Here is a 26,508-nt window from a genome sequence, read left to right as displayed (position 1 = left end):
CTTCAGACTCCTGGACTGGAGTTTTTTAGAGGTGCCAAGTTACCAGGGTTAGCAAAATCTGAAATTCAGTCTCTCTTATTCCTTCTTTAATAGTTCATAGATGTTCACTTACTTAAAAAATAATTCTTAAACATCTCCTGTGTACCCATATTGTACTAGGAATAATGCAATAAATAAGAGAAACATGATCTTTGCTCATGGGTTATTATTGTCTGGCTTTGGAAATTTCCTTACCCAGTAAAATAGTGTTAATCCTTGGGCTATTTCTACATATTATTAACATGTAACTAATACATAATCAATTTGAATGGGGTTTGGAGGAATCCTCTATACAGTTACTGTTTTTTGTTTTGTGAAGTGAAGTGAAAGTCACTCAGTCATGTCCATCTCTTTATGATCCCGTGGACTATACAGTCCATGGACTTCTCCAGGACAGAATAACAGAGTGGGTAGCAGTTCCCTCCTCCAGGGTATTTTCCCAACCTAGGGATCGAACCCAGGTATCCCGTGTTGCAGGCAGATTCTTTACCAGCTGAGCCACCAGGGAAGCCCTTTTCATTTTATAGTTAATAAGTAATTTACAGAAAGATGATTTGAGGTTATATGAATACCATGCTGCACATCAAACTTTCAACCACTAGGCTTAGCTTCCATTGATAATTTTCTAACTCCATTGTTCATTCTATGTTTATTTGCATTCTTGAATGCAAGAGCTTTCCCTTCTCTCATATATATGTAGCAGTGTGGATTAATGGATCCTTTTGTTATTTAATAGATTGTGATTCATTGCCATTTATTTTGATGCCCAAAGAATCCCAGATTTGTTTAGCAAGAGCAATTCAAGCTGGCTTCTCTGTCCTCCTACACATCCTCATGATTCCTTGAGTGCTTCCTTATTTTATGGTGCAAGTTGTCCCAGGTCCATCTTCTACTTTCTCTGCCTGTTGGTCGCAGCCTGTAGACTGATGCGGTTGGTGGGAATGCCTGGGACTCTGCTCATCTTGGCCTGTACTAGTTAGTTACAGCAGCCCCCACAGGCATTCCCCTTCTGGAGCCAGTGTTGTGGTTGGCCTGGCCCTGTGATTCTTAGGATTGTGAGACACATCTCAGCAACAACCTTCAGGGAACTTTCAAATGCCAAGGTGTATCACTCACATGACCTGAAGAGTACAAGGCATGCCTGGAGCTACATAACGAGGTCCTAGTCAGAAAGAGAGAGAGAAAGAGACTGTGAAAACTAGTGAGTGAAAGAGCGTGGACCTGGTGTTCTGCCTTTTGGGGATCAAGGGTGGGGTGTGCTAGGATTTAGCAGGTTCACTCTATTGGTGAGTTTAAAAAATAAGAGCGGGAATTAAAGAGCGGGAAGGGAGAAGCAAGCAGTCAGTGAGATGGTCTGTTATCAGGTCAACCAGCACTTTCTGAAAAAGGGAACTTCATGGGTGGGGCTGTCTGGCTCTTTATCTAGTTGTATAACTGACTCATGTTCATTGGAGATGGATAGCTTTGAGGTGTATGTCTCCAAAGCTTAACGTCAGGCATTTATATTGCAATTTAAAAAGGTGATTATCAGGTGCTAAAACACACTGCCCCAACCTTGGAACCAGCCACTTCCTCAAGGAACCTTGGTTCCTTTTAGAGAAGAAAGATATTAATAAGTCAGGATCTGGGTGGAGGGGGCCAAAGGGACAGACTTCCCTAAAATAAGTAAATCATGGGAAAGTAATGTCTGGTAGAGTGACCACAGTTATAGTGCTTTATTGCATATTTGAAAGCTGCTAGAGTTGACCTTAAAAGTTCTCACCACAAGAAAAATATAATTGTGTATGTTAAAAAAAAAATAACTTTGAGATCTGGGTCAGGAGTGTTCTTTGCTACTAGTATGTCATTGCTTCCAAGGTCTCTCAGGATATAGAGCTAGACAGTTCAGTTCAGTTCAGTCACTCAGTCGTGTCCGACTCTTTGCGACCCCATGAATCGCAGCATGCCAGACCTCCCTGTCCATCACCATCTCCCAGAGTTCACTCAAACTTACGTCCATCAAGTCAGTGATGCCATCCAGCCATTTCATCCTCTGTCATCCCCTTTTCCTCCTGCCCCCAATCCCTCCCAGCATCAGAGTCTTTTCCAATGAGTCAACTCTTCGCATGAGGTGCCCAAAGTACTGGAGTTTCAGCTTTAGCATCATTCCTTCCAAAGAACACCCAGGGCTGATCTCCTTTAGAATGGATTGCAGTCCAAGGGACTCTCAAGAGTCTTCTCCAACACCACAGTTCAAAAGCATCAATTCTTCAGCGCTCAGCTTTCTTCACAGTCCAAATCTCACATCCATACATGACCACAGGAAAAACCATAGCCTTAACTAGATGGACCTTTGTTGGCAAAGTAATGTCTCTGCTTTTCAATATGCTGTCTAGGTTGGTCAGAACTTTCCTTCCAAGGAGTAAGTGTCTTTTAGTTTCATGGCTGCAATCACAATCTGCAGTGATTTTGGAGCCCCCCCGCAAAAAACGTCTGACACTGTTTCCACTGTTTCCCCATCTATTTCGCATGAAGTGATGGGACCAGATGCCATGATCTTCATTTTCTGAATGTTGAGCTTTAAGCCAACTTTTTCACTCTCCTCTTTCACTTTCATCAAGAGGCTTTTTAGTTCCTCTTCACTTTTTGCCATAAGGGTGGTATCATCTGTGTGTGTAAATATCCAATTTTTTTCTTCCATATTTCTATATATTTACAGTGTAGAATATTTTTTTACAAAGCCCATGAATGTAGGATTCTAATTAGAGTTGTATAATTTGAATATATACCACTCTCCTTTTCTCTTAATTTTTAACAGGTGGATAAACCCCTTTTTCCTATTTGGTCATAAATGGAGATTGAAAGAAAATGAGATACACTCAGTGCATCCAGAAGATTGCTCCAAGCACCTTGGAGAAGAGCTGCAAGGGTGAGCACAGACAGCAGGGAGAAGGGGAGGAAGAGTGAGAATTTCCACGTGAGGCTAAAGGTGTGCAGGGGCCTTGCCTTCCTCTGGGTTCTCCTGAGCCTCCTCCCCTGACTCTGCATGCTCACTCACCCCTTCAGGCTGACCCCAGGCTTAGCCCACTTTGGAGGCTGGGGGAGCCTGTGTTCCCTGTGCATCTGTGGATGTGAAGGGAGCCCGCAGCCAAGGCCCTGGAGGCCAAGCTCTGTCCCCAGAGGTGGGGTCCCTGGAGGACAGTGTCTACCCTTCTGAGCTGCTCATGACCTATGAATCCAGCAAAGCCTCAAGGCCTGTTTTTCTGGTGCTTCAGTCTACACCACTCATCTTTCAGGAGCTCTGTGAGAGGTTAGCCAGTATCTATGGGGTAGCCACAGAGCACCCTGTAGTGAAGGCTTATCTTCCACTCTGGCCCCTCCCCCATTTTCCCCATGACAGGGCTGTTCTTTACTATGCTTTTTCTTATCACAGGTACTGGAAGCAAGAAGTTGAGAGAGCTGAGAAAAGTGGACGGAAGCCTTCTTTAGGGAAAGCAATCATAGAGTGCTACTGGAAATCCTGTTTGTTATCTGCAATTTTTACATTTTTTGAGGTAAAGGCTTTTATATACAGTGCACTGCTTTCATTGTACATGAGATGGATGCGACTGGTGAAAGAGACCAGTGGTTTAATATCCTGTAGCCCAGTGGTTGTATTTATCTTCAGCATAAACAGGCATTTACCTAGGGAATTGGTCCTCTGGAGATTACTATTTGTCTTTTAACCATTAAACACATAGTGTCATGGGAGGAAAGACTGAAAAGCAAAGACATTTTAGACCATGTTAGGACATCATTGATGCTCAGTAAATGATATAAATGCTAAAATTAATCCTTGATCAAAAGAGTATCCTAAGATGCTGGACTGGAAGAAGCACAAGCTGGAATCAAGATTGCTGGGAGAAATATCAATAACCTCAGATATGCAGATGACACCACCCTTATGGCAGAAAGTGAAGAGGAACTAAAAAGCCTCTTGATGAAAGTGAAAGAGGAGAGCGAAAAAGTTGGCTTAAAGCTCAACATTCAGAAAACGAAGATCATGGCATCCGGTCCCATCACTTCATGCGAAATAGATGGGGAAACAGTGGAAACAGTGTCAGACTTTATTTTTGGGGGGGCTCCAAAATCAATGCAGATGCTGACTGCAGCCATGAAATTAAAAGACGTTTACTCCTTGGAAGAAAAGTTATGACCAACCTAGATAGCATATTCAAAAGCAGAGACATTACTTTGGCAGCAAAAGTCCATCTAGTGAAGGCTATGGTTTTTCCTGTGGTCATGTATGGATGTGAGATTTGGACTGTGAAGAAAGCTGAGCGCTGAAGAATTGATGCTTTTGAACTGTGGTGTTGGAGAAGACTCTTGAGAGTCCTTTGGACTGCAAGGATATCCAACCAGTCCATTCTAAAGGAGATCAGCCCTGGGTGTTCTTTGGAAGGAATGATGCTGAAGCTGAAACTCCAGTACTTTGGGCACCTCATGTGAAGAGTTGACTCATTGGAAAAGACTCTGATGCTGGGAGGGATTGGGGGCAGGAGGAGAAGGGGACGACTGAGGATGAGATGGCTGGATGGCATCACTGACTCGATGGACGTGAGTCTGAGTGAACTCTGGGAGTTGGTGATAGACAGGAAGGCCTGGCATGCTGCGATTCATGGGGTTGCGAAGAGTCAGACACGACTGAGCAACTGAACTGAACTGAACTGAGGACCCCAAGGAATATGTAGTTTGGAGGAAGTATACTTGGGGCAGAGCCCCAGTAACATAAGCCATTTAACAGGTGCTCAGTTCAGTGCAGGTGCTCAAGCATGTCTAACTCTTTGAGACTGCAACATGTCAGGCTTCCCTGTCCATCAGCAACTCTTGGAGCTTTCTCAAAATCATGTCCATCAAGTAGGTGATGCCATCCAACCATCTCATCCTCTGTCATCCTCTTCTTCTACCTTCAATCTTTCCCAGCATCATGGTCTTTTCCAATGAGTCAGTTCCTTGAATCAGGTGGCCAATGTATTGGAGCTTCAGCTTCAGTGAATATTCAGGATTGAGTCTTTTAGGATTGACTTGTTGGATCTCCTTGCAGTCCAAGGGACTCTCAAGAGTCTTCTTCAACACCACAGTTCAAAAGCATTAATTCTTCGGTGCTCAGTCTTCTTTATGGTCCAACTCTCACATCCATACTTGGCTACTGGAAAAACCATAGCTTTGACTAGTCAGATGTTTGTTGGCAACGTCTCTGTTTTTTAATATGCTGTTTAGGTGGTTTGTAGTTTTTCTTCCAAGGAGCATGTGTCTTTTGAGGGATGGTATGGGGAAGGAAGTGGGAGGGGGTTCAGGATTGAGAACACGTGTACACCCGTGGTGGATTCATGTTGATGTATGGCAAAACCAATACAATATTGTAAAGTAAAAAAAAAAATAATAACTTCATGGCTGCAGTCACCATATGCAGTGGTTTTGGAGCCCCAGAAAATATAGTCTCTCACTGTTTCCATTGTTTCCCCATCTATTTGACATGAAGTGATGGGACCAGATGCAATGATATTCATTTTTTGAATGTTGAGTTTTAAGCCAGCTTTTTCACTCTCCTCTTTCATTTTCATTGAGAGGCTCTTCAGTTCCTCTTTACTTTCTGCGATAAGGGTGGATATCTGAGGTTATTGATATTTCTCCTGGTAATCTTGATTCCAGCTTGTGCTTCATCCATCTGGGCATTTTGCATGACGTACTCTGCATATAAATTAAATAAGCAGGGTAACAATATACACCCTTGATGTAACTCCTTTCCCAATTTGGAACCACTCTGTTGTTCCATGTCTGGTTCTAATTGTTGTTTCCTGACCTACATATTGATTTTTTAGGAGGCAGATAAGGTGGTCTGGTGTATTCCCATCTCTTTAACAATTTTCCACAGTTTGCTGTGATCCACACAGTCAAAGGCTTTGGCATAGTCAATAAAACAGAAGTAGATGTTTTTCTGGAATTCTATTGCTTTTTCTATGATCTGACAGATGTTGGCAATTTGATCTCTGGTTCCTCCGCCTTTTCTAAATGCAGCTTGAACTTCTGGAAATTCTCCATTCACATACTGTTGAAGCCACACTTAGAGAATTTTGAGCATTGCTTTGCTAGAGTGCAAGATGAGTGCAGTTGTGTGGTAGTTTGAACATTCTTTGGCATTGTCGTTTTTGGGATTGGAATGAAAGCTGACCTTTTCCAGTCCCGTGGCCTCTGCTGAGTTTTCAAAATTTGCTGGCACATTGAGTGCAGCACTTTCACAGAATCATCACTTAGGACTTGAAATAGCTCAACTGGAATTCCATCACCTCCACTAGCTTTGTTCATGGTGATGCTTCCTAAGGCTCACTTTACTTTGCACTCCAGGATGTCTGGCTATAGGTGAGTGATCACACCATCATGACTATCTGGCTCATGAAGATCTTTTTTGTATAGTTCTTCTGTGTATTCTTTCAAACTCTTCTTAATATCTTCTGCTTCTCTTAGGTCCTTATGGTTTCTGTCCTTTGTTGTGCCCATCTTTGCATGAAATTCTCTTGGTACCTCTAATTTTCTTGAAGAAATCTCTAGTCTTTGTCATTCTATTGTTTTCCTCTCTTTCTTTGCATTGATCGATAAGGAAGGCTTTCTTATCTCTCCTTGCTATTCTTTGGAACTCTGCATTCAGGTGGATATATCTTTCCTTTTCTCCTTTGACTTTAGCTTCTCTTCTTTTCTCAGCTATTTGTAAGGCCTCCTCAAACAACCATTTTGCCCTTTTGCATTTCTTTTTCTTGGGGATGGTCTTGATCCCTGCCTGCTGTACAATGTCATGAACCTCTGTCCATATTTCTTCAGGTACTTTGTCTATCAGATCTAATCAATCCCTTGAATCTATTTGTTACTTCCACTGTATAATCATAAGGGATTTGATTTAAGTTGTACCTGAATAGTCTAGTGGTTTTCCCATCTTTCTTCAATTTAAGTCTGAATTTTGCAATAAGGGGTTCATTATAGGTACTCAGCAAATAATAATTAATTTGACCAGGTCACATGTTATAAATGATTTCCTAAGATAGGATAAGCACCTCTCCCCTTCCAGGGGAACAGAACCTGGGACCCTGCATCTGGGCTGCAGCTGCCCAGAACTCCCAAGAGCACATCCTTCCCTGGGCTTCCCACTTCCCCAAGGGCTGGCACTGAGCCAAAACCTCCGTGTGGAGGAGCTCCAGCTTCACCATGAATTCATTTACCCTCCATGCTGGTTTCTGTCCTGGCTGTGAGGGTGGTTTTCTGGTTGAAGGAGGAGTCTTGGTAGCTGGGATTGGCAGAGTGTGGAGAAAGGGTTGTGCAGGGAAAACCAGAGTAGAAAGCCATGAGGTCAGTGACCTCCATGACCCTGAAGAACCTGGGTCAAGATCCCACAGTGAGACAGTTCACTTGGGGACACAGTGCCATCAGCTCCCCTGTTCTGGCTGAGCCTGCTGGAGGTCTGCTGCAGACCCCTCTTGGTGGCTCATGCTCTTTGTGGTCCCTCAGTGTTGCCTTAGGGACACAGATGGCCTGTGAGTGTGTGGGAGCAGGAGGGATGGAAGATACAGTTGCTGAGAAAGGGGTGTTTTAGGTGGAGAAGGTGGTGAGTTGTCGTGATTTACAGGTGGTTTACAGGTGGAAGGTGTGGCTCTTATTTAAAGGTTGTTTTCTTCTGAAGAGCATGCAGGCAGATGGGTAGGTGAAGTCCACCCTGCACAACTGAAGAAACTAGAAAATCTGTCAATTCACTGGTGACTGGATGGTCCCGGTAGGTTGAATTCTCATTAATGACATGGGTGGATTAGCCATTGTGCCAGAGGCTGGGGACAGATATATGAGGGAGAGTGCTACCTTTAAGAGGTCTCTGACCACCCAGATATTGCAGTGCCTTGTGGCAGGGTGAAGTGTTGATCCCACAGTTTCCCAGCCCCAGTCATGCTTCCTGCTAAGGATCCAGGAAGGCCAGGCCTGGGGCTGCATAAGGTGCAACTGGCAGAGCCCCAGCCCCTCTTTCAGGAGGCTGGTTGTTGGGTGGTCATGGCAGAGAAGTGGAGAGTCAAGGACCTGGTAAATGAGGGGGCTCATCCTCTGTAGTACTAGAAGTACTAGTGGCAGTAACAGAGGATCATACTCAGTAGTAGTGGTGGTGGCAGGGGCAGCAGTACTATTAATAGTGTAGTAGTGCAATAGTAAGTACTCCAAAAACATTAAGTATCAAAAATGCTATAAGCACTTTGCATGTCATATCACCAAATCCTTTAGCTAATTCAATTAAGTCATAGATATTATGTTACTTCCATTTCAGAAGAGAGGACACTCTGTTGTGTCTGTGGTCATATGAAGAGTCAAGGACAGACTGAGGTTCCCTCTCAGGCACTCTGACTTATGAGCCTGATCATCTCGATGACTGGAAGTTTGTCCATGATCAGGAAGGCTCATCTTGAGAGCTTTGTCTTCATGATCTCAGACACATGTGTCCTGAACTTGGCCTAAGGATGAGAAATGGGATACTAAGAACTCCCTGGAACAGGATGTCAGATTAAGGATCATAAATGATGGTGGAGTCCAGATTGGACCACATCTCTCCACAATACTGGAAGTGACTAGGACTCTGACACTGGCAGCATGTCATGTTGAGTTCAGATGGATCAGGAGCCCTTTAGTAAGTCACCTTGCCCTCATTATTATTCCCAATGGATGAGTTTATGGCTTCCCTGGAGAGCTAACTCTAAATCCATCCATACTCTTAAGACATTGCTCCAGATGGGCTCCCTGCATGGACCAGTGAGAAGATGTTGGGTCTTGGATGGTGACTATGTTGGAACTGATGATCTGGGCAGAGGTTGAGTCCTCTATGTTGTTACTAAGTGCTCCTGGTTGCTTGCTGAGACCCAGTATGTCTGTGGTTCTGGGGGTGCATTTGCTGAGCAAGAATTAGAACCCCAGGTCAGTTACTAGGGTGTGGAACAGTTCTCCTGTTTTCCAAATACACTTTCCCACACAAAGGGTGTACTCCAGACCTAGGTCTTAGGGTGAGAGTTGGGTGGGGCCAGACCATCCCTGAGTGGATAGCAGATAAATCAGCTGTGAAGTGCCAGGACTGGACTTCCTCTCAGGAGGGAGCTTGCTTGTTCATGCTGTTTAAGCCAATGTCTTGGTGGTTTACAGTGTAAAACTAGGCAGTGGCTTTGATTCCTCATGTAAGGATGCTGACTGGCATATGAAACTCCGTCTAACTTTGTGCTATTACGGTAATAACTGGCAGAACTCTTCATTCGAATGCAGTGATATTCCAGAAGTTGAGGGCCATTAAAACTTAAGGAGAAGTGAACCTTAGAGTTACCTTAGAGTTTTTTTTTTTTTTTTCCTGTCCACCAAAAGAAGCCTTAAATACAACACAAATACTCCTGTTAGCCTAATCTTGGCTGTTGACAATCTACTGTTCAGAGAAGTTACAAAAAAATGATTTCTCATGACAAAGCTAGCAATGATTTCACTTTCTTTCTTCTTTCTTTTTTTTTTTTTTACATTTTAAAGATCTTTTTCAGGTGCTGTTTTGAATTTGGGATGATTAAAGCTAGCTACTAAGTTGGATGGAATGAATGTTAGTTAAGTAACTGATTTTATGAAGCAATGTCTCATTTTGTGATCTTCTGTCTATGCTGCTTGTTGGTCATTATATTTGAGATGGTAGAAGATCTACACTCAGCCCAGGATTCTCTAAAATGCAGATGTGCTGCCTGCTAAATCACTTTAGTCGTGTCTGACTCTTTGAGACCCTATGGACCTTAGCCCACCAGGCTCCTCTGGCCATGGGATTCTCCAGGCAAGAATACCAGAGTGGGTTGCCATGCCCTCCTCCAGAGGATCTTTCTGACCCAGGAATTGAACCAGCAACTCTTACATCTCCTGCATCAGCAGGCGAGTTCTTTATTACTAGGGCCACCTGGGAAGCTCTAAAATGCAAATACATTTTCTTTATGACCTCCAGCCCTCTTTTAATTCCTCTGGTGTACAGAACACCTTGTAGATCATCCATGATTCCCAAGCCATGTGCTGTGACCACCCACAGTGCAGGCACTCCTGGCAGCACCAGAAGGAAGAGACAGGCAATGTCAGTCCAAGGTGAGGCTTTTGGAGTTAGGATTTTGAAGTATGAAAATCTCTGTTCTATGAGAGAATGAATTATGATGCTCAGAAAAACAAATGGCAGGCTGATGTTGACGTGGAGCCCTTGAAAAACCAACAATAATTAAAACAGAACATCCAGCAAGTCTCCAGCATGCCTGGCCCCTGCATACACCTCCATGGGGACCCGCAGACATCCCCAGGTCATCAGGGATTCCCTCTTAGAGAGATAAGTCTTCCACATGTTGGTGTGTAAGTGGGGTGACCTCAAAGAGCCAGTGTGAGTTTGCCCAGTCCCCTCCCCTGAGAGGTGAGGAGTGGCGGGGGTTATGTCCTATTCTCCTGACTGTTAGAAATGGCCCAGCTTTGTCTCCTGTACATGAGCCACCTTGACTTTCTGCATTAAATTTAAAAAAGTATTGCTTGAAAGGAAAATCTTTTTTAAAAGTCAAGTTCCTGAAAGATTTCCAGACTTTTGGCATTTTGTCTTTTGAGAAGTCTGTGGAAGAAACGATGTTGAGGATAGAGGTGTTTACTTTTGGTGACTTGGATTCGTGTTGAGTGTTTGATTTTCCTTAATAGAGGAGAAGGGAACCTTTAGGGGGTGACTAGAGGGAAGAGGTAGGTTGTGGGATGGAGTGACTGTTTGGCAGGATGAGCAGGTGTTTCTTTAGTTTTGGGAAAGAAAATTGCTTTCCCTAAGGCTTACTCAGGAATTAAGCCTCAATGCCTCCCAATTCACTGGTTTAAGATTTGATTTTTGCCTTGAGAAAGAGATGATTTGTAATATTTCTTCCAAAGCAGCACCTGCAGTGTTTGTTAGATGGAGAACCATGGATGGCATTTTTTTTTTTAGCTTGGCTTCTGCCATGTTTAATTTTTGACTCCAAGAAACATCCCAGCTTCTAGAGGGTAGAGACTTATTAACACAGTGTTCCCTGGGACCGAGAGCCTAGGAACCTCCCCAGCCTGGTTTCCTTGTGATACTCCAACTGAAGCTGGGCTCCATTCTATTAATCTCTGGACATGTACAGTTTAGGGTGGAAAAGATTGGATGTGTTTGTACCAATGTCTTGGGCTTCCCATATAGCTCAATTGGTAAAGAATCCACCTGCAATGCAGGAGACCCTGGTTTGATTCCTGGATTGGGAAGATCCGCTGGAGAAGGGACAGGCTACCCACTTCAGTATTCTTGGGCTTCCCTTGTGGCTCAGCTGGTAAAGAATCCACCTGCAAGGTGGGAGACCTGGGTTCAATCCCTAGGTTGAGAAGACCCCCTGGAGAAGAGAAAGGCTACCCACTCCAGTATTCTGGCCTGGAGAATTCCATGGATTGTATAGTTCAGGGGGTCGCAAAGAGTCAGACACAACTGAGCAACTTTCATAAGAAGCTCTTGTGCCAATGTTTCAGTTCAAAAAAGCTCTTAAAGCAGAAGGTGATGGCAAGAGCATGCTTCCTGTACATAAACCATCTTTATTTTCTATTGGGCTGGGATAATGAGAGAATGGGAACAAGGGCCAGCTGTGAGCAGGGCTTGTTCATAGAGAAATAAATTTCTTACCCTTCTCTGCCACCTTTTTCTTTGTTCATCTTAGACAAAGAGTCACTTGGCATCTTGCCAAACACATTCTAAGGTGCTAGTGGTGATATTTATTGAGTATCCACAGTGTACTAAGCACAATATGCTAAGGCTTTATTGTCTTTCAACATGAAATTCTTGCCTGAGGTTGAAACTGCTTGTCTTATAGAAGATAGTGGATCTGTACATTTTTCTTTTAGATGAGCCATGGATGTAGCATTTTGTTAAAATGCTTTTTAATGAGCAAAAATAAAAGTTAAGCTTGTGTTAAGAAAAATGGGTGTGACTTGAATTTCTAATGGAGACTTTTTTCTTTCAGGAATGCACCAGAGTAGTTCTGCCCTTACTTTTGGGGAAAATGATTAGTTACTTTGAAGATCCCAAAGTTCCTGGTGCTTTATATGATGCCTATGTATGCGCTGCAGTGCTGAGTGCCTGTGTGTTCCTGTGGGCCATTCTGCACCACTTGTACTTCAATCATTTTCAGTGTGCAGGGATGAGGCTTAGAGTGGCCACATCCCATATGATCTACCGCAAGGTAAGTGTCACTTGGTACCTCACTGTGTACCTCTGCTGAAGCATCGGAAGCGTTTTGAAACTGGCATCATTGATGCTTTACTAGAGCTTGCTATTTGTATCAAGTCAAGTTTGTTGTCATTTAAGCAAACTACCAATATATAACAAAAAGTATTTGAGAGCAAGTCAAGGCCACCTTTGATAAACTTTATCTATAGGCTGTTGCATAATACCCACTAAATTTATAATGAAATCTAATTAAAAAATAAGTACCAAAAGTATCTAGTTGATTTTCAATGATTTCTCTGCCTAAATCTCAGTGGTGTTTATAGACATTTTGTTATTGTTGATCATTAAAACCTTCATTTACATCAAATTTATGTTTAAAAATGAGTTTTAATGATTGGATCTATAAAATTAAATTTAGGAAACAAGAATGTATTTGAGAAAGTTTATGAGTGTATTTTTGAATTACCCATTTAATCATATTCAATATAATTGTTTTAACTAAAAATACATATGGGCTCCCCTGGTGGCTCAGATGGTAAAGAGTCTGCCTGCAATGCAGCAGACCCGGGTTGAATTGCTAAATTAGGAAGATCCCCAAGAGAAGGAAATGGCAACCCACTCCAGTATTCTTACCTGGAAAATCCCATGGATGGAGGAGTTTGGTGGGCTACAGTCCATGGGGTCACAAAGAGTTGGACACGACTAAGTGATTAACACTTTCACTTTCAAATATATATATATATAAATGGAATCTATGCCAAAAACAGATTCACTGTGTTCTACAGTTAAGATTACTTTTAATGGTATTAGGGAAAAGAGTTGGATGTTCAGGACAAAGCTTGAAATTTTGCATTGGTTTTAGTAATTTTGGAGAGCATTTGTTGCTGTTCATTGAAGTTACTTTCTTAAAACAATATTTCCTTTTTTTCTGTAATAAAGATTATAGGACTTTTTTTTTTTCTGCACTGAATGGAGTGTGGGATCTGTTCACCAACCAGGGACTGAACACAGGCCCAAGGCAGTAAAAGCACTGAGTCCTAACCACTGAACCACCAGGGCCTTCCCTGCATTATAGCACTTCTCATAAGACCTATGTTGATGTGTTCAGTGACTTTATATTGAGAAATGCCATAACATTATTCCACAGTTTACTCTGATCTTAACTGATATGAGTAAGGATTTCAGATGTCTTTACAAAGGAATTGACACAAATATACTGCCAGTAATTAAGGGGCCCTTTATAAACTTGATCCTGGATACCTCTTTGCCTTGGGCTATTTGCTTTAAAAATCCTTATTTAACTGTGTATACTTGAAATTAGATCTTTAAGTGTTTTTGTTCCACATACACACAAAACATGTTGTAAGGGATATGTTAATTGGTTTTACTACAATAATCATTTCCCAATGTATATTTATATCAAAACATCATGTTGCACACCATAAACATATATAGTTTTTATTTTAAAAAGTCCTCATTGAAAGCTAAAAATAAAACATTTAAATTGAAATTATCACCACTTTTACTTGGTTGCTCCTTACCTAGAGCTTCTGTTTCTTGGAAGTACTTGTCCTGGCAAAATGCAGGATGACTTCTCATCTTCCCTTGAGCAAAGTGTTGTTAACCTCAGGGCTGTGTGAACTCAGAGCCCTGGCATCTCACTGTCTGTGTTTAGTGACAGCATCTAAGCCAGTTTCCTCCTGGGTAATGTGGAAAGGGCAACAGTGACTGTACACTCTAGTCAGAGGTCTGGTTTGTCATCATTATCTTTTTCATTCTGTTGCATCAACTATTAGGAGACAAATACCCAGATTTCCCCATAAATTAGCTAGATGTTTATCTTTCTGGATCATGCTTGGTGCCCATAAAGAGGAAATTTCACCAACACAGCACAGTGAAAACCTTAAGTTAGGCTTCAGTCAAAGCTAACTTTTTGCTGCACAGGTGAGCCATTGTTCACCTGTTTTTCTTCCTCTTCCCGCTAACACTTTGGAAAGTTGCTTTTGGAAAAGCCAATCTGACTTGGCACATATGCATGTTTGAATGTAAACATCTCTCAAGGTGTTTATTTTCCAGCTTGATTATTCTTGAAAAGTTTCTCCCTGTATCAAATCAAGAATTATTGGAAAAAAAAAAGAATTATTGGGATTAAACTATGGACATAACCTGAAGTAGTTCCAGAAACACGGGAAAGACAAATTTCTTCATGCATAGCCTTGCATCTGGAGTTAGGCTGGGGTACAGAAATAAGACACTTCTTCTTTGAAGGTTATGGGTGGGCTGATTCCTTAGGGCAAAGCTAGTGCTGCCAAGTGGCTCTGAAAGGGCCCTCTGAATGTTTGTGGTTCATACTCAGGCCCCATCTCCTGATCCCTGGTTCTGGGGAGGAATCGGATTAAGGTGTTAAAAATGGAAAGGCTGCTCAGCTCATAGTTGTACTTTATCTACACTGTGGATTCCGGGCTTGGGCACGTCTCAAGGAGATCTCTAAGGCTGCACATCTGCTGCTCCTAAAATAGCCCATTCAGCATTTTCATGCTCTTTTCAGCTGAATTTTGATCTTGTGGGAGGGATCATATGTAAAATGACTTGTCATTTATTTACATTTCCATGGCTTTGGTAAAATTACTTTTGATCATTGATTTTTAAAACTATGATAAAATATATACAACATAAAATTTACAATTTAACTCATTTTAAGTGCACCATTTAGTGACACCTGGTTGTGGAAACATCACCACTATTTATCTCCAGAACTTTTCATCTTCCCAAACAAACTTCTGCAACCATTAAACACTAACTCCCCAGATTACTCCCCCTCACAGCCATCACCATTCTGCTTCTCTCTATGAGTCTGACTATTCTAGATGCCTCATATAAGTGGAATCATACAATGTTTGTCATCTATTTTACATATGGTAATATACATGTTTTAGTGCTATTCTCTCAAATCATCCTATTCTCACCTTCTCCCATATAGTCCAAAAGTCTGTTCTTTACATCTGTGTCTCTTTTGCTCTCTTGCATATAGGATCATTGCTACCATCTTTCTAAATTCCATATATATGTGTTAATATGCTGTATTGGTGTTTCTCTTTCCAACTTACCTCACTCTGTATAATAGGCTCACGTTTCATCCACTTCATTAGAGCTGACTCAAATGCATTCCTTTTTATAGCTAAGTAATATCCCATTGTGTATATGTACCACAGCTTTCTTATCCATTCATCTGCCGATGGACATCTGGGTTGTTTCCATGTCCTAGCTATTGTAAACAGTGCTGCGATGAAAATTGGGCCCTCTTGCAATTCTGGTTTCCTTGGTGTGTATGCCCAGCAGTGGGATTGCTGGGTCGTATGACAGTTCTATTTCAAGGAATCTCCACACCTCACTGTGGTTTTGTTATGTATTTCTATAATAATGAATGATGAAGAGCATATTTTCTTTTCATGTGTTTATTAGACATCTGTATGTCTTCTTTGGAGAAATGCCTGTTTAGTTCTTTGGCCCATTTTTTGATTGACTTGTTCATTTTTCTGGCATTAAGCTGCATGAGCTGCTTATGTATTTTGGATTAGCTCTTTGTCAGTTGGTTTCATTTGCTATTACTTTCTCCTTTTCTGATAGCCACCTTTTCACCTTGTTTATAGTTTTCTTCATTGTGCAAAGCTTTTAAGTTTAATTATGTCCCATTTGTTTATTTTCATTAATCTGGGAGGTGGTTCATAGAGGATCTTGCTGTGATTTATGTCAAAGTGTTCTACATATATTTTCCTCTAAGAGTTTCTGGCCGTAAATTTAGATCTTTAATCTATTTTGAGTTTATTTTTGTGTATGGTGTTAGTGTTCTAGTTTCATTCTTTTATACATGGTTGACCAGTTTTCCCAGAACTACTTGTTAAAAAGATTGTCTTTTCTCTACTGTATACTTTGCCTCCTTTGTCAAAGATAAGGTTTCTGTGGGTGTGTGGATTTATCTCTGGGCTTTCTATTTTGTTCCATTGCTATATATGTCTGTTTTTTCTTTTTTCTTTTCTTTTCTTTTTTTTTTTTTTTGTGCCACTACCATACTGTCTTGATGACTGTAGCTTTGTAGTATAGTCTGAAGCCAGAAAGGTTGATTCCTCCAGTTCCATTCTTCTTTCTCATTATTGCTTAGTCTATTTGAAGTTTTTTGTGTTTCCATACAAATTGTGAAATTATTTGTTATAGTTCTGTGAAAAATACCATTGGTAGCTTGATAGGGATTGCACTGAATCTATAGATTGCTTTGGGTAATATACTCATTTTCAATATACTGATTCTTCTAATTCATTAACATGGTGTATTTCTCCATTTATTTATGTCATCTTTGATTTCTTTCATCAGTGTGTTATATTTTTCTATTTATACAACTTTTGTTTCTTTAGGTAAATTTATCCCTAAGTATTTTATTCTTTTCATTGTAATGGTGAATGGGATTGTTTCCTTAATTTCTCTTTCTATTTTTTCATTGTTAGTGTATAGGAATGCAAGGGACTTCTGTGTATTAATTTTATATACTGCAACTTTGCTATATTCATTGATTAGTTCTGATAATTTTCTAGTGATGTCTTTAGGGTTTTCTATGTAGAGGATCATGTCATCTGCAAACAGTGAGAGTTTTACTTCTTTTCCAATCTTGATTTCTTTTATTTTTTTTCTTCTCTGATTGCTGTGGCTAGGACTTCCAAAACTATGTTGAATAGTAGTGGTGAGAGTGGGCATCCTTGCCTTATTGCTGATTTTAGAGGAACTGCTTTCATTTTTTTGCCACTGAGGATAATGTTTGCTGTGAGTTTGTTGAATATGGCTTTTATTATGTTGAGGTATGTTCCTTCTATTCCTGCTTTCTGGAGAGGTTTTTATTTTTATTTTTATCATAAATGGGTATTGAATTTTGTCAAAAGCTTTCTCTGTATCTATTGATGTAATCATATGTTTTTTATCTATCAATTTGTTAATATGGTGTATCACATTGATTGATTTGCAAATATTGAGGAATCCTTGCATCCCTGGAATAAAGCCCACTTGGTCATGATGTATGATCTTTTTAATACGTTGTTGGATTCCATTTGCTAGAATTTTGTTGAGAATTTTTGCAACTCTGTTCATCAGTGATATTGGCCTATAGTTTGTTTGTGGCATCTTTGTCTGGTTTTGGTATCAGTGTGATGGTGGCCTCATAGAATAAGTTAGGGAGTTTGCCTTCCTCTGCAATTTTCTGGAAGAGTTTGAGTAGGTTAGGTGTTAGCACGTCTCTAAATTTTTAGTAGAATTCACCTGTGAAGTCATCTGGTCTTGGGCTTTTGTTTGTTCAAAGATTTTTTATTACAGTTTTGATTTCCATGCTTGTGATGGGTCTATTAAGATTTTCTATTTCTTCCTGGCTCAGTTTTGGAAGGTTATACTTTTCTAAGTATTTGTCCATTTCTTTCAAGTTGTCCATTTTATTGGTATACAGTTGCTCATGGTAGTTTCTTATGATTGTTTGTATTTCTGTGTTGTCTATTGTGATTTCTTCATTTTCATTTCTAATTTTATTGATTTGATTCTCCTCTTTCTCCTAGTCTGGCTAACAGTTTGTCTATTTTATTTATCTTCTCAAAGAACCAGTTTAGTTTTCTTGATCTTTGCTATAGTCTGCTTCATGTCTTTTTCATTTATTTCTGCTCTGATTATTATGATTTCTTTCCTTCTATTAACTTTGGGAATTTTCTTTTCTTCTTTTTCTAGTTGCTTTAGGTGTAAAGTTAGGTTATTTATTTTAAGTTTCTCTTCTTTCTTGAGGTAGGCTTGTATTGCAATGAACCTTCTTCTTAGCACTGATTTGACTGAATCCCATAGGTTTGGGGTTGTTCTGTTTTCCTTTTTATTTGTTTCTATGCATATTTTTATTTCCTTTTTTATTTCCTCCATGATTTGTTGGCTATTCAGAAGCATGTTGTTTAGCCTCCATATCTGATTTTTATAGTTTTCTTTTTTTTTCCCTATAGTTGATATCTAATCTTACCACACTGTAATCAGAAAAGATGTTTGAAATGATTTCATTTTTAAAAAATTTATCTAGGCTAGACTTGTGGCCCAGGATGTGATCTGTCCTGGAGAATGTTCCATGTGCACTTCAGAAAAAGGTGAAATCCACTGTTTTGGGGTGAAATGCCCTGTAGATACCAATTAGGTCTAACTGGCCCATTGTATCATTGAAAAACTTGTGTTTCCTTGCTAATTTTCTGTTTGGTTCATATATCCATCAGTATGAATTGGGTGTTAAAGTCCCTCACAGTTAATTGTGTTACTGTTAATTTTCCCTTTCATACTTGTTAGCATTTGCCTTACATATTGAGGTGCTCCTATGTTGGGTGCATATATATTTGTAATTGTTATATCTTCTTCTTGGGTTGATCCCTTGATCATTATGTAGCGTCCTTCTTTGTCTCTTAATACAGTCTTTATTTCAAAGTTATTTTATATGATACAAATATTGCTACACCTGCTTTCTTTTGGTGTCTATTTGCATGAAACATTTTTTTCCAGCCCCTCACTTTGTTTGTATGTGTCCCTAGGTTTGAGATAGGTCTCTTTAGACAGCATATATATGGGTTTTGTGTTTGTGTCCATTTGGCCAGTCTTTGTCTTTTGGTTGGAGCATTTAACCCATTTACATTTAAGGTAATTATTGATAAGTAGGATCCCATTACCATTTACTTTGTTTTCTGGGGTTCTTTTGTAAACCTTTTCTGTGTTTCCTGTCTAGTAAAGCTCCTTTGGCATTTGTTGAAGAGCTGGTTTGGTGGTGCTGAATTCTCTCAGCTTTTGCTTGTCTGTAAAGCTTTTGATTTCTCCTTCATATCTGAGTAAGATCTTTGCTGGGTACAGTAATCTTGGTTGTGGGTTTTTCTCTTTCATCACTTTAAGTATGTCCTGCCTTTCCCTTCTGGCCTGAAGAGTTTCTATTGAAAGATCAGCTGTTACCATTATGGGGATCCTCTTGTCTGTAATTTGTTGCTTTTCCCTTACTGCTTTTACTATTTGCTCTTTTTGTTTAATTTTTGTTAGCTTGATTAATATGTGTCTTGGGTTGTTTCATCTTGGGTATATCCTGTTGGGACTCTCTGGGTTTCTTGGACTTGGGTGGCTATTTCCTTCCCCATTCTAGGAAAGTTTTCAACTATTATCTCCTCAAGTATGTTCTCATTCCCTTTCTTTTCATCTTCTTCTCTGGGACTCCTATGATTCAAGTGTTGGGGCGTTTAACATTGTCTCAGAGGTCTCTGAGGTTGTCCTCATTTCTTTTTATTATTATTTTTTTCTTTTTTCTTTTATGCTTCATTTATTACACCATTCTATCTTCTACCTCACTTATCCTCTTTTCTGCCTCAGTTATTCTGTTAGTTCCCTCCAGAGTGTTTTTAATCTCAGTTATTTCATTGTTCATTATTGATTGATGCTTCTTTATTTCTTCTAGGTTCTTGTTAAACGTTTGTTGCATCTTCTCAGTCTTTGTCTCTAGTCTATTTATCTGTAGCTCCATTTGTGTTTTCAAGATTTTGGATCATCTTTATTATCATTATTCTGAATTCTTTTTCAGGTAGACTCCCTATCTCCTCCTCTTGTTTCATTTGACAGGTTTTTATCATGTTCCTTACCCTGCTGAATATTTCTCTTCCTTTTCATCTTGTTTAGATTGCTTTGTTTGAGGTGCCCTTCCTGCGGGCTGAAAGTTCATGGTTCCTCTTAATTGTGGCATCTTCTCCCTGAGGGTGGGGTTGGACCAGTGGCTTGTCAAGGTTTTCTGGTTGTGGGAACTTGTGTCTGTGTTCTGGTAGTGGAGCTGGAGCTCTTCTCTCTGGAATGCAATGAAGTGTCCAGTGGTGAGTTTTGGGGTGTCTAATGGTTTGTTATGGCTTTGGGCAGTCTTTTAATGTTCAGTGTTGTGTTCCTGTTTTGCTGGAGAATTAGTGTGGTGTGTCTTGCACTGGAACTTGTTGGCTCTTGGGAAGCTTGGTTTCAGTGTAGGTATGGAGACTTTTGGGTGGGCTCTTGTCTATTAATGTTCCTTGAAGTCTGGAGTTCTCTGATGTTCTAAAGTTTTGGAGTTGAGTCTTCTGCCTCTGGGTTTTGGTCCTCCTCTTATAGTACCCTCAAGACTCCATTCAAAGAGATTGGGCTGTCTTTCTGCATGCCTGTTATCCTCCACCAGTGTTTAGAAGTTGTTTTGTGGTGAATTCAAATGATCTTTTGATGAATTTGTAGGGGAGAAAGTGGTCTCCCCATCTTATTCCACCACCATCTTGGGAATCACTCCCCTGCCCCCCAACTGACATTAAGAACACAGGTTCCTCACAGGAACATGTATGGAACATTACCCTCAGTCATTTCAAAAATTGGAAAGTAACACCAAGGTCTTTAAATTATATCACCCACAGAATTAATGACTGATTCCAGATTTATAATCCACATCCCCAATTTTCTTTCCTGAAGGCAGCCTCCTCATTCTCATGTAATTTGGCTCAGAATTATTTAGTTTACTCCTAAATCAGTGGAATGGGTAGCCATTCCCTTCTCCAGGGGATCTTCCCAACCCAGGGATCAAACCTGGTGTTCCTGCACTGCAGGCAGATTTTTACCGTTGAGCCACCAGGGAGGTCCTTTTATTCTTCGGGTGGGTCCAAGATCCTTGAGAAATAAGGGGGAGGATTTTGTTTCTACCTCTTGTTCCTCCATTTTCTGGTCTTATGGGGGAGGGTGGTTGCTGCCACATTGAAGAGACATTTAACAATGAATCACGTCCCTGGAGCCCAGCTGTCAGGAGTCATCCTGCTTGTCCTGATGTGCAAGACTCAATGAAAACCCACTCTGTTTTGTTATGTACTAAAAGTGACCACACAATTGCACTCATCTCACATGCTAGCAAAGTAATGCTCAAAATTCTCCCAAGCCAGGCTTCAACAGTATGTGAACCATGAACTTCCAGATGTTCAAGCTGGTTTTAGGAAAGGCAGAGGAACCAGAGATCAAATTGCCAACATCTATTGGATCACTGGAAAAGCAAGAGAGTTCCAGGAAAACATCTGTTTCTGCTTTATTAACTATGCCAAAGCCTTTGACTGTGCCGATCACAACAAACTGTGGAAAATTCTGAAAGAGATGGGAATACCAGACCATCTGACCCTCCTCCTGAGAAATCTGTATGCAGGCCAAGAAGCGACAGTTAGAACTGGACATGGAACAACAGACTGGTTCCAAATCAGGAACGGAGTACATCAAGGCTCTGTATTGTCACCCTGCTTATTTACCTTCTATGCAGAATACATCATGAGAAATGCTGGACTGGATGAAGCATAAGCTGGAATCAAGACTGCTGCAAGAAATATCAATAACCTGAGATATGCAGGTGACCCTTATGGCAGAAAGCAAAGAAGAACTAAAGAGCCTGTTGGTGAAATTGAAAAAGGAGAGTGGAAAAGTTGGCTTAAAACTCAGCATTCGGAAAATTAAGATCGTGTTATGTGGTCCCATCACTTCATTGTAAATAGATGGGGAAACCATGACAGACTTTATTTTTGGGGGCTTCAAAATCACTGCAGATGGTGACTGTGGCCATGAAATTAAAAGACACTTGCTTCTTGGAAGAAAAGTTATGACCAACCTAAGACAGCTTATTAAAAAGCAGAGACATTACTTTGCCAATAAAGGTCCATCTAATCAAAGCTATGGATTTTCCAGTAGCCATGTATGGATGTGAGAGGTGGACTATAAAGAAAGCTGAGCACTGAGGAATTGATGTTTTTTAACTGTAGTGTTGGAGAAGACTCTTGAAAGTCCCTTGAGTAGCAAGGAGATGCAACCAGTCCATCCTAAAGGAAATTGGTCCTGAACATTCATTGGAAGGACTGATGCTGAAGCTGAAGCTCCAATACTTTGGCCACCTGATGTGAAGAACTGATTCATTTGAAAAACTCCTGATGCTGGGAAAGACTGAAGGCAGGAGGAAAAGGGGACAACAGAGGATGAGAAGGTTGGATGGCATCACTGATTCAATGGACATGAGTTTGAGTAACCTCTGGGAGTTGGTGATGGACAGGGAGACCTGGTGTGCTGCAGTACATGCAGTCGCAAAGAGTTGGACATGACTGAGTAACTGAACTGAAAAGTGACTTGTTATCACCACAGGAGTCCAGCTCAGTATTTTTTCTCATTTCAGACACTTCGCCTGAGTAACTCGGCCATGATGAAGACCACCACAGGTCAGATAGTCAACCTGCTGTCCAACGATGTGAAAAGATTTGATCAGGTAAGCTGCCCCTGAGGGATCCTCTTCCACTTCCAGTCCTTCTCACTGGGTTTAGCTTATGGTTGATGCCAGATACCTGTGTTTGCTGTTGACCAGGATTTGTTGAGTATCTAAAACAAGGGTTCTCTTTATCCAACTCTCATTTCCTCTGTGTGCAACTGAGATGTAATAACGTGTGTTGTCCTTAGATGAATTTTTTTTTATCTTCTGAGATAATCTATGGCATACTTCAGTAATAGACAGCAGTGTTCCTCCCCAGCTTAACTTGTGTCCCTAGGGGTCCTCCTGGCATGGACCTTATTGGCACATGGTGTTGGTGTTGCTACCTGAACTGTCCTCCTCCTCTGGATGATGAAGGCCTGTGGGCAGAGATTGTTCTTTCCCCCACACCCTGTTCAGTGCCTTCTGTATAGGGAGCCTGAGAGAAATAATGCCAAGTGGGTGGTCCCCAGCCAGACACAATCTCTTCTCTGCTATCTCACCACACTCATTTTATCTTATGAGTAGATCATGTAACCCACGGTGTTGTAGCTGTTGCTCAGATCTGTATTGCACTAGACACTTCTCTTTCAGTTATTCATTCATCAAATATGAAGTAAGATCCCCCTACCCACTTTCAGGGATGAAAACTATTTCTTTCCTGGAGAAGCCACAGCCTGTCAGGAAGGTAAATACACAAGTAGTTAATGGAGAATGTGGTAGGTACCATATAATAGGTTTTCCTGGGATGCTAGAGAGAGATGGGGACTGAATATTGGGACAGAGAGTTTGAGGAAGTCCTGAGCTCATATGTGGTGTAGACAAAATCAACATTTTCTTCATTCCTGCTGCTCTGGTTCTTCCTGGATGTCTCTGAAGCCAGCCCTGTGTTGCCCCAGAACACCATCATCTGGGGTAGATGTTTGAGTTTCTGCTTCAGCAGTTTTAAAACCCATTGAGATCATTCCTGTTTAGGTTCCTGTCTATTCTTTTCAAGCATATTATTTCTATAATGGGTCTTTACTGGTTTTGTTTTCATATCATCCTAAGAAGGCTTTGTCCTTCTCTTTTAAGGTAACAACGTTCTTGCACTACCTGTGGGTGGGGCCGCTACAGGCTATTGCAGTGACCGCCCTGCTCTGTATGGAAATAGGAATATCATGTCTTGCTGGGATGGCAGTCCTCATCATTCTTCTGCTTTTGCAAAGCTGCTTTGGGAAATTGTTTTCATCACTCCGGTAAGAGAAACACTGATTTCAAAAATTGGTGATGTGTAACTGGTAGCACCTGCAGTCTGCTTGATGCTTTTGTTCAAAAACAACAAGAAATGTCTTCTTTTGTCTCTTTGTTGCATGGGTTGTAGATGCCTCAGACTTAGCCAGTGGAAGCTCCAGCCTCAAGCTGAAGGCTGACCTTTAAGGGTAAAAGTGACAAAATTTGCTGACTTTCACCAACATTGTAACCAAATAAATAGTGGCGTTAAGCAGAATTCACTGATGTCAAAATTATTTAAACATTATTAAAAGTACTAATACTTTTATATAATATACAGGCCATTTTCTAGCTACATTATTTTGTTATGTTTATGTTAGAGCCATTTTCAGGTATGTATGTTTTTGTCTTGTTTATAATTCAGTGTTTTTAATTATCAGTGTCCCAAGGGCAAGATCAGTCTTTTTTTTTTTTAATTAATTAATTTATTTTTAATTTTTACTTTACAATTCTGTATTGGTTTTGGCATAGATTGACATGAATCCACCACAGGTGTACATGCGTTCCCAAACATGAACCCCCCTCCCACCCCCCTCCCCACAACATCTCTCTGGGTCATCCCCGTGCATCAGCCCCAAGCGTGCCATATCTTGCATCAGACATAGACTGGCAATTCGATTCTTACATGATATTATATATGTTTCAATGCCATTCTCCCAAATCATCACACCCTCTCCCTCTCCCTCTGAGTCCAAAAGTCCGCTATACACATCTGTGTCTTTTTTGCTGTCCTGCATACAGGGTCATCATTGCCATCTTTCTAAATTCCATATATATGTGTTAGTATACTGTATTGGTGTTTTTCTTTCTGGCTCACTTCACGCTGTATAATCAGCTCCAGTTTCATCCATCTCATCAGAACTGATTCAAATGTATTCTTTTTAACGGCTGAGTAATACTCCATTGTGTATATGTACTACAGCTTTCTTATCCATTCATCTGCTGATGAACATCTAGGTTGTTTCCATGTCCTGGCTATTATAAACAGTGCTGCGATGAACATTGGGGTACATGTGTCTCTTTCAATTCTGGTTTCCTCCGTGTGTATGCCCAGCAGTGGGATTGCTGGGTCATAAGGCAGTTCTATTTGCAATTTTTTAAGGAATCTCCACACTGTTCTCCATAGTGGCTGTACTAGTTTGCATTCCCACCAACAGTGTAGGAGGGTTCCCTTTTCTCCACACCCTCTCCAGCATTTATTGCTTGCAGGTTTTTGGATCGCAGACATTCTGACTGGTGTGAAGTGGTACCTCATTGTGGTTTTGATTTGCATTTCTCTAATAATGAGTGATGTTGAGCATCTTTTCATGTGTTTGTTAGCCATCCGTATGTCTTCTTTGGAGAAATGTCTATTTAGTTCTTTGGCCCATTTTTTGATTGGGTCGTTTATTTTTCTGGAATTGAGTTTTAGGAGTTGCTTGTGAATTTTTGAGATTAGTTGTTTGTCAGTTGCTTCATTTGCTATTATGTTCTCCCATTCAGAAGGCTGTCTTTTCACTTTGCTTATGTTTTCCTTTGTTGTGCAGAAGCTTTTAATTTTAATTAGATCCCATTTGTTTATTTTTGCTTTTATTTCCAGAATTCTGGGAGGTGGATCATAGAGGATCCTGCTGTGGTTTATGTCGGAGAGTGTTTTGCCTATGTTCTCCTCTAAGAGTTTTATAGTTTCTGGTCTTACATTTAGATCTTTAATCCATTTTGAGTTTATCTTTGTGTGCGGTGTTAGAAAGTGATCTAGCTTCATTCTTTTACAAGTGGTTGACCAGTTTTCCCAGCACCACTTGTTAAAGAGATTGTCTTTACTCCATTGTATATTCTTGCCTCCTTTGTCAAAGATAAGGTGTCCATATGTATGTGGATTTATCTCTGTGCTTTCTATTTTGTTCCATTGATCTATATTTCTGTCTTTGTGCCAATACCATACTGTCTTGATGACTGTGGCTTTGTAGTAGAGCCTGAAGTCAGGCAAATTGATTCCTCCAGTTCCATTCTTCTTTCTCAAGATTGCTTTGGCTATTCGTGGTTTTTTGTATTTCCATACAAATCTTGAAATTATTTGTTCTAGTTCTGTGAAAAATATCGCCGGTATCTTGATAGGGATTGCATTGAATTTGTAAATTGCTTTGGGTAATATACTCATTTTCACTATATTGATTCTTCCTATCCATGAACATGGTATATTTCTCCATCTATTAGTGTCCTCTTTGATTTCTTTCATCAGTGCTTTATAGTTTTCTGTATATAGGTCTTTAGTTTCTTTAGGTAGATATGTTCCTAAGTATTTTATTCTTTTTGTTGCAATGGTGAATGGAATTGTTTCCTTAATTTCTTCTTCTACTTTCTCATTATTAGTGTATAGGAATGCAAGGGATTTCTGTGTGTTGATTTTATATCCTGCAACTTTACTATATTCATTAATTAGCTCTAGTAATTTTCTGGTAGAGTCTTTAGTGTTTTCTATGTAGAGGATCATGTCATCTGCAAACAGTGAGAGTTTTACTTCTTCTTTTCCAATTTGGATTCCTTTTATTTCTTTTTCTGCTCTGATTGCTGTGGCTGAAACTTCCAGAACTATGTTGAATAGTAGTGGTGAAAGTAGGCACCCTTGTCTTGTTCCTGACTTTAGGGGAAATGCTTTCAATTTTTCACCATTGAGGATAAT

General features: G+C 40.4%; 1 protein-coding gene across 1 annotated transcript in view; it reads left to right on the top strand.

Moving 5' to 3' along the window:
* The window catches only part of LOC120883240 (multidrug resistance-associated protein 4-like), a 114,067-nt gene that overhangs the window by 5,707 nt on the left and 81,852 nt on the right, over positions 1–26,508 (top strand). The window contains exons 2-6 of the mRNA XM_040267269.1: positions 2,837–2,947; positions 3,452–3,572; positions 12,075–12,293; positions 22,506–22,595; positions 23,649–23,812. Coding sequence (XP_040123203.1) covers positions 2,837–2,947; positions 3,452–3,572; positions 12,075–12,293; positions 22,506–22,595; positions 23,649–23,812 — 705 coding nt within the window. The remainder of the gene's footprint in view (positions 1–2,836; positions 2,948–3,451; positions 3,573–12,074; positions 12,294–22,505; positions 22,596–23,648; positions 23,813–26,508) is intronic.

The sequence above is a fragment of the Oryx dammah genome, unplaced genomic scaffold, assembly GCF_014754425.2.
Source record: "Oryx dammah isolate SB20612 unplaced genomic scaffold, SCBI_Odam_1.1 HiC_scaffold_24, whole genome shotgun sequence".
Taxonomy (NCBI): Eukaryota; Metazoa; Chordata; class Mammalia; order Artiodactyla; family Bovidae; genus Oryx; species Oryx dammah.
This window is presented reverse-complemented; position numbering and strand designations above follow the sequence as displayed.